This window comes from Herpailurus yagouaroundi, unplaced genomic scaffold (assembly GCF_014898765.1).
Source record: "Herpailurus yagouaroundi ecotype Mexico unplaced genomic scaffold, PumYag 142, whole genome shotgun sequence".
In the NCBI taxonomy this organism is placed as follows: domain Eukaryota; kingdom Metazoa; phylum Chordata; class Mammalia; order Carnivora; family Felidae; genus Herpailurus; species Herpailurus yagouaroundi.
In genome coordinates, this window is record NW_024412397.1 from 62,852,183 (window position 1) to 62,866,522 (window position 14,340).

The 14,340-nt window shown below is 38.2% G+C and overlaps 1 protein-coding gene across 2 annotated transcripts in view; it reads right to left on the reverse strand.

Moving 5' to 3' along the window:
* Nucleotides 1–8,939: 8,939 nt before the first annotated feature.
* Nucleotides 8,940–14,340, reverse strand: part of PTPN2 (protein tyrosine phosphatase non-receptor type 2) — an 86,040-nt gene continuing 80,639 nt past the window's right edge. For both annotated transcript variants that reach the window (XM_040479469.1, XM_040479471.1), the window contains one exon: nucleotides 8,940–9,331. Coding sequence is in view for 1 of the 2 variants with exons in the window: in XM_040479471.1 (XP_040335405.1) it covers nucleotides 9,310–9,331 (22 nt within the window). In the remaining variant the exon portion in view is untranslated. The remainder of the gene's footprint in view (nucleotides 9,332–14,340) is intronic.

A 14,340-nucleotide genomic window follows, 5' to 3' on the forward strand; every position in this document is an offset into this window, starting at 1 on the left:
TACAAGTATCAATTCATAAAAGACACTGGCACATTTTGATAATAATATTGCATTGTTATGTTTATCATCAATTCTTCCATACATACCATACCCTGCACCCAATCCTGGCTGGAGTAGTGGTATCCTTGAAGTTTCTATTAGAGAAAGTACAGGTCATAGAAAACTCAACACAGAAACATGAAGCCTTACATGGACAAAATGGTGTCATGTCCATTCTTCCAATGTTGCATTCTAGAATTATTACTTGAGCACCACAGGTGAAATGTAAAGACACTGTGTCCTGTGCTACATGGACCCAGAAATGCACTGAGTGATTGTTCCCCAAACCAAACACATTTACCAGGCATTCAGCTTCCTGCTTGGATGTCAGCAGAAAAGGGCAATGGATTTATTTTTAATGCCTATACTAGGTTGTGTGTGGGTGGCTGAACTCCATTTATACAGAGCAGCAATATACCCAGCTGAAATATTTAGACTTCCTTGCAACTAAGTGCGTGCGTGTGGACAAATTCTGGCAAAGGAGGTGAGAGTGGAATGCCAACTTCAGGAGAGCCTGCTTAACACAAGCTGAGCCAGGGGGGCTATTGCTCTCCTGGAATGTGAATGTGATAACTGGAGTTCCAGCAGCTATCTTGGACTTCAGATAACATTGACAATAAGACTCATGCATGGTGGAGTAGAGAAACAGATGGCATGTGGCTCCCTGAGTTGCCCAACCAGTCCTGAACTACATGTGCCTGAATTTCTATCCCGTAAAGGCCCTTCTTTTATCCAATCTGTGCATACTAGCCACAATATTTCTTAACTGGTATACTTTGTGACCCTGAGGGATTTCCATGTTCCAGGTGAACTAACTGCATTGGGGCTGTTATGGATAATGGGACAGGCCAAACCCATTCTACTGTCACCTCCACAAATGGCCACTGGCCATTTGGGGTGAGAAGGGGTGAGAAGGTTATGAGAATTTGGTCTCCTCTCAGGGAGCAGCTGACAACTCCGTCTGGAAGCTCATTATCCTGAGAAGTAACACATCCAAACCTGATTCCATTTCTCCTCACTTGGCAGCAGGGGATTGCATTATCCCCCCACATCTCATTTTACTTCCTGCTGTCATGGCTCTTTCAGCCCACTGTCAGTGCCTAGACAGGCACTGTAAGCTGCTTCCAAGGCTAGAAATGGCAGCATGGCTTGGCTGGGTGCTCTGGGATGATGGTCTCCCAAGGCTCAGTGAGCCTCCCTGGTCACAAGGGCTCTCTCTGCACCTGCTCCTCTCTCCTAACCTCTAAGAGGTGCCATGGCCCCTCTAGTTCCATTTCCTCCAGTGCTTTGGTTTGTTCCCTTCACCAGGTACTCGTTTTTCCTTTACCCCAACTTTACACATTCTTACCAATGAACACCAATAATTTGTCCTCCTCCAAGACAAATGATTTCCTCTTTTCTCCACAGGGTCCATAACATTCTTCCATATCTGTAATAGTCTGTATATAGCCACATGTAATATATCTTTTAAAATTTCTATCTCTCTGTAGAAAGAAGTCCAGCTCTGCATTTTAAATCTAGGTGACAGATAAAAACTTAATTGTAGAATTCACTCAGTTTGAATAGATCAATATAAATGTTTGGTAGAAAGTAGTAGAATTGGGCGGGGGGAAAGGGGAGAGGGAAGCAAACCACAAGAGACTCTTAATGACAGAGAACAAACTGAGGGTTGACAGAGGGAGGTGGGGGGGTGATGGGGTAGATGGGTGATGGGTACTAAAGAGGGCACTTGCTGTGATGAGCACTGGGTGCTGTAGTGATGAATCACTGAATTCTACTTCTGAAACAAATGTTGCACAGTATGTTAACTAAAATCTAAGTTAAAATAAAGTAGAATCTCTGGACTGCATTACAACAATGTTTTATTCATCTCTTCCTCAGATTAAAAGCCCTGGACTCAAGCAAAGTTTCCATAAAACGCAAAATATGCACCTTGCCTTCCAACCCCAACACTTCTAGTTTGTTACCATCCTTTTCTATCTAAGTTGTCTATGTTATGGATAAAAAGCAATCTCAAAGTATCAGTGGCTTAACACTACAGTTCATTTCTCACTCTCATTACACGTCCCCCGAAGGCAAGGAATTCCGTTTGATATTATCACTTTTAGGGACTCAGGCTTGCAGACTCTGCCATCTTTTAACTAAACTATCAGAACACCTGGCCTCAGTTGCCTGGGCAGGGGAAGGGCTGGGGGAATTGCGCGTGGGCTTTCCCCACCTCACTTCTTTTTCATATCTCACAGTCAGAACTAGTCACATGCCCAATGCAGCTGCAGGGGTGGGGCCGGGGAACGGAAATTCGAAGAGTAAACAGAGTATTTGGTAAGGAGTAAAGGTCCCCATCCCTGCCATAAGTTCTACATAGAACTAGACTGAAATCAGATTTAACACTTAAATGGAATCATCTTACAGTCATTTGAATTAAGAATATTTAATTTTCAGGGACTCATGGATGGCTCAGTCAGTTAAGCGTCTGACTTCAGCTCAGGTCCTAATCTCATGGTTAATGAGTTCAAGCCCCGGATCCAGCTCACTGTTGTCAGAGCTCAGCCACTTTGGATCCTCTGTTCCCCCCTCTCTCTCTGCCCCTCCCTTGCTTGTGCACACTCTCTCGCTCACTCTTTCAAAAATAAACATTAAACAAAAATTTTTAAAAGAATTTTTAGTTTTCTACTTAGAAGCTGTTATTTTTCAGGCATAATATTAGTTTTTATTCCTTGTTTTAATATCAACTTTTTTTTTTTTTTTGTCTCGCTCTTTTAACATGCACAACTTACAGAGCTTTAGCACAGATCTTTCCAATCTTACCTGTAACAACAGCAAGACTGATTCACACAGGTCAATGTAATTACTATATAAAGGAATCTGATTTCTTTTCCCCTCCTTGCAATTTCCTTCTGTACCCCACGGCACATTTCTCCCCACAAGACATGAGAAGTTACCACATTCCTCAGCTTCATTCTCTCCTCCACACCTAAAATGGTATTCAATTTCTGCTTGGAATGCCACTGCATGGCAGTCAGAGGGGGTGTTCCTGGGACCTCTCTGATCCCACTGACTGATCAACTTTTGGCGGGGGGACCTTAAGTATTCCTACAGTCTCGATCAGGAGAAGCTTGGAATTGTGCTGTGCGCTGGGCTGCCTTGCTGTTATCTCGGTTTCCTTAAGCTGTTCGCTGGGCCAGGCAATCTGAAGTACTGATCAGTGGGTGAATTTTGCTGTATGGTTTGCTCTTAATGAGTCCCTCAACCACCCAGATGTCTCATGCCACATACCATCAGGTCTCCACCTGGGAAGTCAGGTCACTGCTCACTTCTTGGGTTTCTGAAAATGCCATCCAAAGTACAATCGTGGTGGTGGGGTTTTCACATCAATCTCATTTTGACAGTAGCTGCAGCATTTCAAGTGGGTTAAGAACTGCTGGGCAGAGATCCATCCAAAGACCCAGCAGGTTACATTAAATTTCCGATTCAATTAAGATAAACTGTTATCAAAAGTAAGGTGATCACCACAGGGCCGTGGCAGATATAGTTTATTTTAGAGGAGCTTCCCTTAAACGCCAGAACCCTCAGGAGTTATGTGCCTGTGAGTCTCAAAGACCACAGGGCAGTGTCTCACCAGGTCTGACAGCTTTGATTGTTGCCTTGCCACTGCTCTTTCCAAACTGGGGGCTTCTACTGCCATTCCAAAGAACAGACAGGAGCAATCTAAGCACTTTTCTTTAACCTAATTGCCATCACAAATTGGTCTCTCCTGTTCTTGAGCCAAACTTCTTGTGAGGCCCTATCCTTATCCAAGGAGAGTAACAGAATGTGCCAGCATCCCTGAATAATAACTCTGCTTCTGATTTCCCAAGTCTGAAAAGCCCTCTTCTCCACATCTAAGTAGGTACCTCTGTTCATCATGGCACTTTGCCACTAGTTTTAACTGCATATTTGCTTATTTACATGCTTACTGTTTAGCTCTCCCACAAGACTGTAGTCGACCACAACCATGTTCTCCCCCGGTCACTGAATACGAAAGCCCTAGTACAGTGCTTACCACATAAGCGTTCAATAAATATTCATTCAACAAATGAATGAGCAAGGAATATTCCACTAATTCCAAATAGTTTGGCATAGCAGCCGCTTAGGGTGCCCATTAAGAACAGGCAGGCACGCCTAAAGCATAAGCAACAAAAGCAAAAATAAACAGGTGGGACTGCATCAAACTAAAAAGCTTCTGCACAGCAAAAGAAATCATCAGCCAACTGAAAAGACCATCTACAAAGTGGGAAAAAGATATGCAAACTATGTATCTGATAAAGGGTTAATATCCAAACTGTATAAAGCACTCACACACCTCAACAGCAAAAGAATCCAAATAATCCAATTAAAAAAATGGACAAAGGACCTGAACATTTTTCCAAAGAAGATATACAAATGACCAACAGGCACATGAAAAGATACTCCTCACCAGTCACTAAGGAAATGCAAATTAAAACCACTGCGATATCACCTCATGCTTGTTAGAATGGCCATGACCAAAAAGAGGATGGACGTGGAGAAAGGGAACCCTGGTGCACTCTTGGTGGGAATGTAAATTGGTGCAGCCACTATGGAAAACATTATGGAGGCTCCTCAAAAAATTAAGAATAGAACTACTTGTCATCTAGCAATTTCACTGCTGGGGGGATATATCCAAAAATAAACACTAACTCAAAAAGGCATCTGCACTCCCATATTCATAGCAGCATTATTTACAATAACTAAAACATGGAAACAACCTAAGTGTTCATCAATGGGAGAATGGAGAAGAATGATGTGATATGTGTGGAATATTATTCATTCATAAAAAAAACAAAACAAAAAAACAGTAACAGGAAATTCTACCGTTCGTGGCATGGATGGACCTTGAAGGCATTTTGCTAAGTGAAAGAAGTAGAGAAAACCCAAATACTGCATAATGTCACTTAGTATGTGGAGTCCACTTATATGTGTAAACCAAACAGCAAACTCAGAGAAAAAGAGATCCAACTTGTGGCTACTAGAGGTGGATGGTGTGGGGAGGGAGAAGTGAGAAAAGGTACAAACTTCCAGTCACATGTATTAGGGATGTAATGTGCAACATGATGACTAGACCTAACACTGTTGTGTGATACGTATGAAAGTTGTTGAGAGAGTAGATCCTGAGTTTTCAGCACAAGGAAAATTTATTTTGTTTATTGTATCTATATGAGAAGGTGGATATTAACTAAACCTACTTAGGGATCATTTCACAATATATGCAAATCAAACCATCATGCGGTACACCTTACACTTACAGAGTGATGCGTGTCAATTATTTTTCAGTAAAACTGGGGAAAAACAAAAAACAACAAAAAAAGGAGGATAGTCAGGAAACAGCCAAAAGATGAAGTGGTGTACGCAGCATGCTGGGGCTTTGGGATTTAAAATGAAGGCAAATTTTTCTAAGGTGCCATTAGATCATCTTAAGAAGGGGGACACTCAGATCTTTAAGTCACTTGGGGAGGCTGTGCAGACTGGATTGGCACAAACAGGCATGCCACAGGAGGCACGAGAGTCTACTGCTGTGTTCCCCATCTGTAATGAAAGTTTAAAGAAAAATTAACAGAACTTTGTGACCAACTGGATGTAGAGCCTAAGTAGAGGAACTTACAATGAATCTCCAGTTTCTGGTGGGTGGCACCAAATGAACTAGAAAATACAGGAGGAAGGTAGCATTCAGTATTGGAGTTTAAGAAATTTATGCCATTACCATTTATGGAATTGGGTACATAGCTTATAACTCAGAGCTGACATTGGAGCAGGAGTGGAAGAAGTTGCATATAATCAGCACAGAAGAATCAGATAAAGACTTGGGCAAAGATGAGATCATTCAAGGTTAAGTGTGTTAAAATTAAAATCCAAGGCCCAAAGATGGAGTCCTAGAATCAGAAGAGAAACAGAATGAAAAGACAACCTACTAAATGAGAGAAAATATTTGCAAACCATGTACCTGATAAAGGTTAGTCTCCAAAATATATAAGGAATTTCTACAATATCAGAAAAAACTAACAAACCAGTTGAAAGGCAAAGAATAGACATTTCTCCACAGAAGACATATGCATGACCCACAGGTGTAAGAAAAAATGCTCAACTCCACTAATCATCAGGGAAATGCAAACATACACACACACACACACACACACACACACACACACACACACACACGATATCACCTTATACCTGTCAGAATGGTATTATCAAAAACAAGACAAAATGTGTTGAAAATGTGGAGAAATTAGAACCCCTGTGCTCTGACAGTGAGAATGCAAAATGGTGCAGCTGCTATGGAGAATGGAGGTTCCTTCAAAAATTAAAAATCCAACTACCATGTGATCCAGCAATCCCACTCCTGGGTATCTATCCAAAAGAACTGAAATCAAGGTTTTGAGGAAATATTAGCCCTCCTATGTTCACTGCAGCACTCACTATTCATGACAGTCAAGATGTGGAAACAACCCAATAGTCCATCAACAGATGAATGGATAAAGAAAATGTGGCATATACAGTTGACTCTTGAACAACACAGGTTTGAACTGTGTGGCTCCACATATTAGTGGATATTCTTCAAAATATATTACAAGTATTTTTTGGAGATTTGCAACAATTTGAAAAAACTCACAAATGAACTGTGTTGCCGAGATACATCAAATGTTAATGTTTCTAATACTGTATTATGAATATGACTCTAATGCAATATGCCATAAAAATTTTATAACATTTCATTCATTTCTGTAATGTTAGGCTATCTTGCAACAATCATATTGATTACACCAAGCCACTGTGAAATAACCGTACTGATCACATTAGGTTACCATAACGCAATCATATTGCTGCTTGTTATCAACGCATGAAATCATTATTCCTATAAAGAAACATTAATTTCTTTTCCACATTATCTTTTCATTTTTGATCTAGTGTTAGTAATATGTATCACATCTACAGTTTTTTGAATCATGTAAGACAATACTGATACAGGTTCTGACAGACAATTTCATCTTACACACACAGAACATAAACTTATGGTAACAATATAGTATAGTACTTGAAATGTATTTTCCTTATGATTCTAACATTTTCTTTTCTCTAGCTTACTTTATTGTATGAGTAGTACATAACACAAGTGCGAGATATGTGTTAACTGTTTATGTTATTGGTAAACCTTCCAGTCAACAGTAGGCTTTTAGTAATTAGGTTCTGGGGGAGTCAAAAGTTATAAACAGATTTTCCTGTGGGGGTTAGCACTCCTAATCCATGTTGTTCAAGGGTGAACTGTATATATACAATGGAATATTATTCAGCCTTATAAAGGGAAATTCTGCACTATGCAAAAACATGGATAAACCTTGAGAGCATTATGCTAAGTAAAACAAGCTAGTCACAGAAAACCAAATACTGCATGATTCCACTACATAAAGTACCTAAAATAGTCTAATTCATAGTATCAAAGAGTGGAATGGTGATTGCCAGTGGTGGGGGTTGGGGACCAGGAGGAAGTGGGAATTATATTCAACAAGCATAAAACTTCAGTTAAGCAAAATGAAAAAGCTCTAGAGATCTATCAAACATTGTAACTACAGTCAACATAATTTACACTTAGAAATTTGTTAAGAGGGTAGATCTCATGTTAAGTGTTCTTACCACAATAAAACAAGAGTCAGGCAGAAAGACAGGTAAAGAAAGCAGAGAGGTCTCGTTGAGTCTAAGGAGAAAGTTTCAAAGAAGGAGTTCTTAATGTTGCTGTCAAGAAGTCATATAAGGTAACAATTGAAGAGTTAACTATATTTGGCTACCATACGAGCTAAGATGACTTTTCTGGGGCATTTCTGTAGTGATACAAGACAAAGTCAGACACTCTTGGGGTAAAGAGTATACGGGTAATGAGGAAATAGAAGTAGTTAGTTGAGTGTGGATGACCTTCAAGAACTTTGTTGACACAAAAGATGGATTATCCTGGGTGGCTCAGCCAGCTAAGCATCTGACTCCTCGATGTCAGTGCAGAGCCTGCTTGGGATTCTCTCTCTCCCTCTCATCCCCTCCCCAGCTCGCACACAGGCATGCGTGCTCTCTCTCAAAATAAGTATTTTTTTAAAAAGGAGGATTATCCTCCTGCACTACTTTATGGTATAATGAATTTTTCATGCATTCTTTATGAAAGATTTACTAGGGATCAAGAATTTGCTTACTCCCAAAATAAACCAGAAACACTGGAAAGCAAGGCAAAATGAACATAAGGAGAGTCATTACATTTTTAAAAGATGAAACAGATGTATTCAATAAACAGTATTATAAAAATTTCACAGTTGGCAAAACAAAACCAATTATGAGTTTGTTACACTGTTAAGGTGATACTCACATGACACACAGGCTTGTGTGTGTCTAGACAAGAAGAAGATCACCAGTAACCTGACAACTGACTGCATACACAGCCCAAACATATCGCTTGGTTGGGAAATTCGATGGTAAAGAAGCCAAAAGCTTCTCACTCAAGAGGGAACCCTTGGTCTTTTTATAACAGGAAGTGTTTGAGGAACACACAACATCCAACACAAGAGTAACACTATGATTTTAAAAACTGCGTTGAGTTGCTACACTTACTTAAAAATAATTTAATACCATAATCCATATTAATATTTTTTCCAAGTAACAAAAGGAGTATTATAACTTTTCTTCTGTGCTTTCATCTAACCTATTCTGACAGGAAGACTACTTGAGAGGTAACTAAAGAAAATTTTTAAAAGTAAGTGACCAACATTTTGAACCGATTTCAATTTAAACGTCGATTATGAGTTATAAAAAAGTGAGAGTAAACTCTTAAGGAAACATTCATTAGCTAAAGCAGTGCTGTCCTAAGATAAGGCACACAAACCAACATAGTCTATTTAATAAAAATATTTAATGCTGCCAAAAAGTATAAAAATACAGTAGGAATGGCAGTACAATACAAAGTAGTCTCTCCTAATTTATTTCTTTTACATCTTTCTACATTTGATACACACATTAAAAAAACTTAACAATACATCAAATTAGAGGGTTCTGCAAAGTCTTCTGCTGGTGGTGCTCTTCTTTCCCTGGATGTAAAGTTTACTCTGTAAACAGACAAATGTGAGGCAATCTACAGGTTTATCAAGCCTCACTTTAGTTTCCGGAGTGGGCTTCAGGTCTTGCTTTGCACATCAATGGTTCAAAATTTATAGCTGCAGAATATTCTCAAGTCATGAATATTTAGGTGTCTGTCAATCTTGGCCTAAAACATAAAATAAGAAGTCATCTATTCAATTCAGATTTACCAAACACACAGACATACATAGACACACACAAACAAAAGGACTAACAACGAACTAAAAAAGCAACTAAAAAACATTCCAACGTATCACATTCAACCACACTAAGTGCTTCACTGTTATCTTGGTAAATCTGCTTATGTGCTCGATTTTCAAACAGAATTGGTGGTGTGAGGGAGACTCATGTTAAAGCACCGTAACTCATACGGCTTTATCAAGAATTACTAACTATGAATTTCTCAGGTCATCCTGCATTACTCAAGAAACGACCTCCATGTGAAATACTGACAGACAGACGGGTTTAAAAAAAATGTACCCACAACAGTTTAGCAAGATTATATGGTATGTGCTAGACTTACCAATACTTTGGAATTCAATGCAAAAGTCTAATCCAATTTGGACCTCCACTGTATCATACTGCTAAAAATATTATGAACGTAAGGTCTGAACATAAAGTTGGCTTATATCTTTAAGTCACGGACTGTTAGCAGCATGCTTTTTTGTCCTGAAGGATAACACTAATGATTATAGCAATACAGAACCGAAGTGACATCATTTAGGTTACTACCAATATAAAAGAAAACACAGACATAAAATAATTGACATATTGTATTTTAATGTCAAAAAGTAAAGATTAATGAGAGTTTAAACAAGCAACAGACAGATGATATAACTATTTTAAGGGCAGTTTTTGATGGTATTTCACAATATTTGCAAGTAACTGAACTCTGGAGGTAAATGTTATTTCCATTCTTCCCCTGACTTCCTTCGCTATGACACACACAAAAAACCCCCAAATCTAAATAAATACTTATTATTGTCTCCATATGTATAAATAGGAATATAAACCATACCCACACATTCTCCCATAACGTTTAGTCAAAAACTTTCAAATACTACAAACTGGGCTTTTTCCTAATGACCGGCTCTTCCTACTGAAGAATAACAATACCAAGTACCTGGTCTTCTGAATACCCCATTTCTCTTGATTGTCCAGCACAGAGAAATGTCAAGTCACCAAGAAACATTCTCATTAGTTGTCTGTGAGTCACAAAACCTACTACGGATGCTTACTGCTGGGTTCTGCTGAGCCCTCAACCAAAGCAGACATAGTAAGGAAAAGTGCTTCTTACTGACTCTGATTGCTGTAAAAAACATTTATTTCCCATGCATTGAGAAAATCTGCCCATCAAAGCAATTTAATCCACTCAATCAAAGTGAATCAAATAATGGTTTGCTTTAGAGAATATTCTGGTGCTGTTCAGTGGCAGTTCAACCTGTTTTCACAAAAATTTTTGGAGGAAAAAACTTTGATTTGTTTCACTTAAAAAACAAGAAGAGGGTTACTTTGGTTTTTAACAAGTGGTTGTCTAATTTTTTCCACTTAAGTATTTGAATATTCCATAAAAAACAAAGTCATAATAGAAGCAGAGTGAGGTATGGAGCTACTGGAATTCCACAGACAGGAGTCTGAATTTCAGCTGTCATGTACTAGCTGTGCAACTATGGGCAAGGTACTTATTCTCCTCTGACTTACTTTTGTTATCTTAAAATAGGGTAATGTATGTAGAAGAGGTGTTAGGCAGGTTAAATTTAGATTATGCAGTTAAGCTGACTGGCAGAACTGCAGGTGTCCAATAACACATTGCCGTCTCCCCCAGCAGTGTTAACGATTCACTTACCAATGGCAAACTATTACTTGTAACGACTAAAAGAATTTGACAGCATTTTTAAAAATTCATTTTTTTCTTTGTAAATATTATTCTGGGGGATAGGAAAAGTCAGATGGAATCACTGGCAGTGTTAACTATTTTAAAAGAATGTATTTGTTTGCAGGACTGAGAAGACAGGCTTTATTTTAGGAAAAAACATGTTCACTTGAATCACTTTTTTGCTGATTTAACAAGTCAAAGGTAAAATGGGTTCAAACAAATCAAGTGGAATTAGCCGTGCGTACTGCAAGCTTTCTGTGGAGAAAGCGCCTGTGCACACTGCCCACTGTCATTCTGGAACAGGGCCAGATTTACAGACTGAGCATGATCTTCCCAAGCTGGCTCCATACCTGAAGTAATAGAAAGTCAAGCTGCATCCGAAGTATTTTTTGCCACCAGATATTCACACTATTTTTTACTGAAAAGAATCACAAAACCTTTTGTAAAGGTGAGCAAAGAAAGCATTGCCTTGTAGAGAAAACAAACATATCTAGTCTCCCTTTCCTGAATTCACCAAACTCAAAATAACTTCGGTTTTTTTATAGTAGTAATCTGAAATACCGACACCATCACATCTACAAAAATCTATGTCAAATTAGAGCAACAATAAAGAATTGATGCTTTTCTTTAAAAAATGGTCTCTATAAAGAAAAAAACCTTCCATGCAATTCTTATATACTATAAATACTATGTATATAATATATACTATATATAATACGCTATGTATATAATAGGTACTATATATATGTATATATATGTATATATACACACATATATATACATATACACACACATATATTAATACTACCTAATGAAAAACCACAGTACTAAAGTAGACTCTGTAATATCGCCACTATATCCTGTAATTCCTATATTCCGCTCTACATTATGAAACCAAAATAGAAGGAGTTCAAAAGATTGAACTTTGCAGTCTCCCAGTGGACTACCCAGAGATGGTCAGAGCTCTTTAAAATTTTTCACTGTCAGGTTGTTACTGATAAAGACGAAGCCTTTCATACCAAGTAAAAGCTTCTCATCTGAGTCACTGCTTCCACTTGGCAATGCCCTGTGATGGAATAAATGACAGTGAGGAAAACGCTTTCCCCAAAGAAGTTTCCAAAATTTAATGGCTATTTCTCTGAAGAATGTTGAGGAAAAGCACTTATGCAGAATTGCTGTTGCTGGAGCAATCTGAATGTGGTAAATATTGAGAAAATGCTTGCTGATGAGGGAAAAATGAGATGGCTAAACTCATAACCATTTTCCTAGAAGTTTGTTCTTTAGAACACTACCCATGGAAGTGAGTGGCTTAAAATTCCCAAATTAAAAGCTTAAATTCTCAGGTCTGGAGGGACAATGAAATGGCCATCTCATGGCGAGGACATGGAAGTAGCTGAAAGCATGCAGTATCTGGACTGGGGAGGCCCAGGCAGAGCAGGCACTGTGCAGCTCACACAACCCGAGTCTCTTCCCACCGAAGCAAGTCAGCACTTATGCATCACAGACCTGATGGAACAAGAGAGAGCTGAAGTTCTAACATATTCACTCTTGTAGGAGCTATGGATGACGTCATCCTGAAATAGTGCTTTGAAGATAAGTATTAAAAAAATGGAATCAAATCTAAACAAATGAACTAGGGAAAGAGATGAAAGAAACAGGTCAACTCCAGGATAAATCATTCAAGGAATGACCAAGACCCACATATTAAGTCAGTAGAACTTAGTTTGGTTATGTGGAAGAATATTACCTTCAAAATATTATTTGTAAGATTTTGTGCCCCTATCCTCTAAATAGTCAAAGTCAAATGAAAGGTTTCTTAAGAGAGACTTTATTATTAGCTATTGATGTAGAAAGGAGAACACAGAACAGACACTTCTGCACTTAGTTTCAGACCAGATCACTGCACCAAGGTCTGACCTCAGCTCCCCCCCACCATTGGGGTGCAACAGATTTCGGACATCTAAGCCCTTAATCCTTATTCCCCACTCCCCTGCCAAACCCACATGGACTGCTGGACAAAAAAAAAAAAAAACCAAATAGATGTTTACAGAAGGTGTGATTCCTCAACTCCTGCCTGAACATAGGAAGAAGTGGATGACATACATAATGGCATTAGGCTTATAAGAGACTATATTAAGAAAAACCTCTGTTAGGTTTTGTGTCTGAAAGTAAAAACCAAGGCAGACCAAATTTTAAAATCTGTACAATAACCAGGCAGGCACCCTGGGGATGTAGGTACTTGCTGAAATAGAATATACAAAGGTTAATGACAGTATTTCTAATATAATCAGGTTCTGGCCTGTGTCTATTTACATAGAATCTAGTCAGATATTTTTCTAAGAGGGAAAGGACTTGTAGGAGGTAAGTCTTTCTTTGAGAATGATCGATTCTAATCTACAGAGCCTTTGCAATGACTGCAGCATAAAAGAACCTAGCAATGTTAAATCTCAGGTTGATTATGGCTTAATAACAACACCTACTTCAAAAGCGTATTGTAAGGATTTAATAGGATAATCTATAAAAGTGCATATTAGCACAGTGCCTGGTACATAGTAAATGATCAATAAATGGTAGCAGTTTATTGGTACCAATCAATAAATGGTACCAATACTTTGAACTGACACTGAAAACAAAGGACTTGATATAAAAAGTGGAGGCTGCTCCATTCCATAAACTACTTTTTAAACCAATATGTATTTTTTGATTCATACCATCAATTCTTGTGTATTTGAAATGAAAGGGACAAAAGCACAAATGTACATAAAATTAACTTAAGAGTTATAATTACTTCTCGTAACATACCTGTTAAGCAGAGATATTAAAAAAACAACAACAACAACAACAAAAAAATCAATGCTTTACTTCCTCTTTTTTGTTCATTCCTTTTGGTAGAAATATATCAATGCAGAGTCAGCATTAATTTGAAGACAGAAGAGGAAAAGGACAGAGCACATATATAAAATATATCCTAAACATGAAGAATGGTCTTTATATTGATCTAAAGTTCTCTATACACTTTCACATGTTACTTTTTTTTTAATCCTCTAAGGATTCAGGAAAAGGTATTATTTTTATTTTATATACAGATAAACTAAAAATGGAGAACTGTTTTTACATGTTATATATAAGCAAGCATAGATAAAAATTGCTAATAGGCCAGCATAAAATATTTAGCTACACTTGGAAACAAATACGTGACCAGTTGGTATAGCCAGAGAAGACAGCATTAAATCAAAGACAGCTGTCAGTTTATCAGCAGG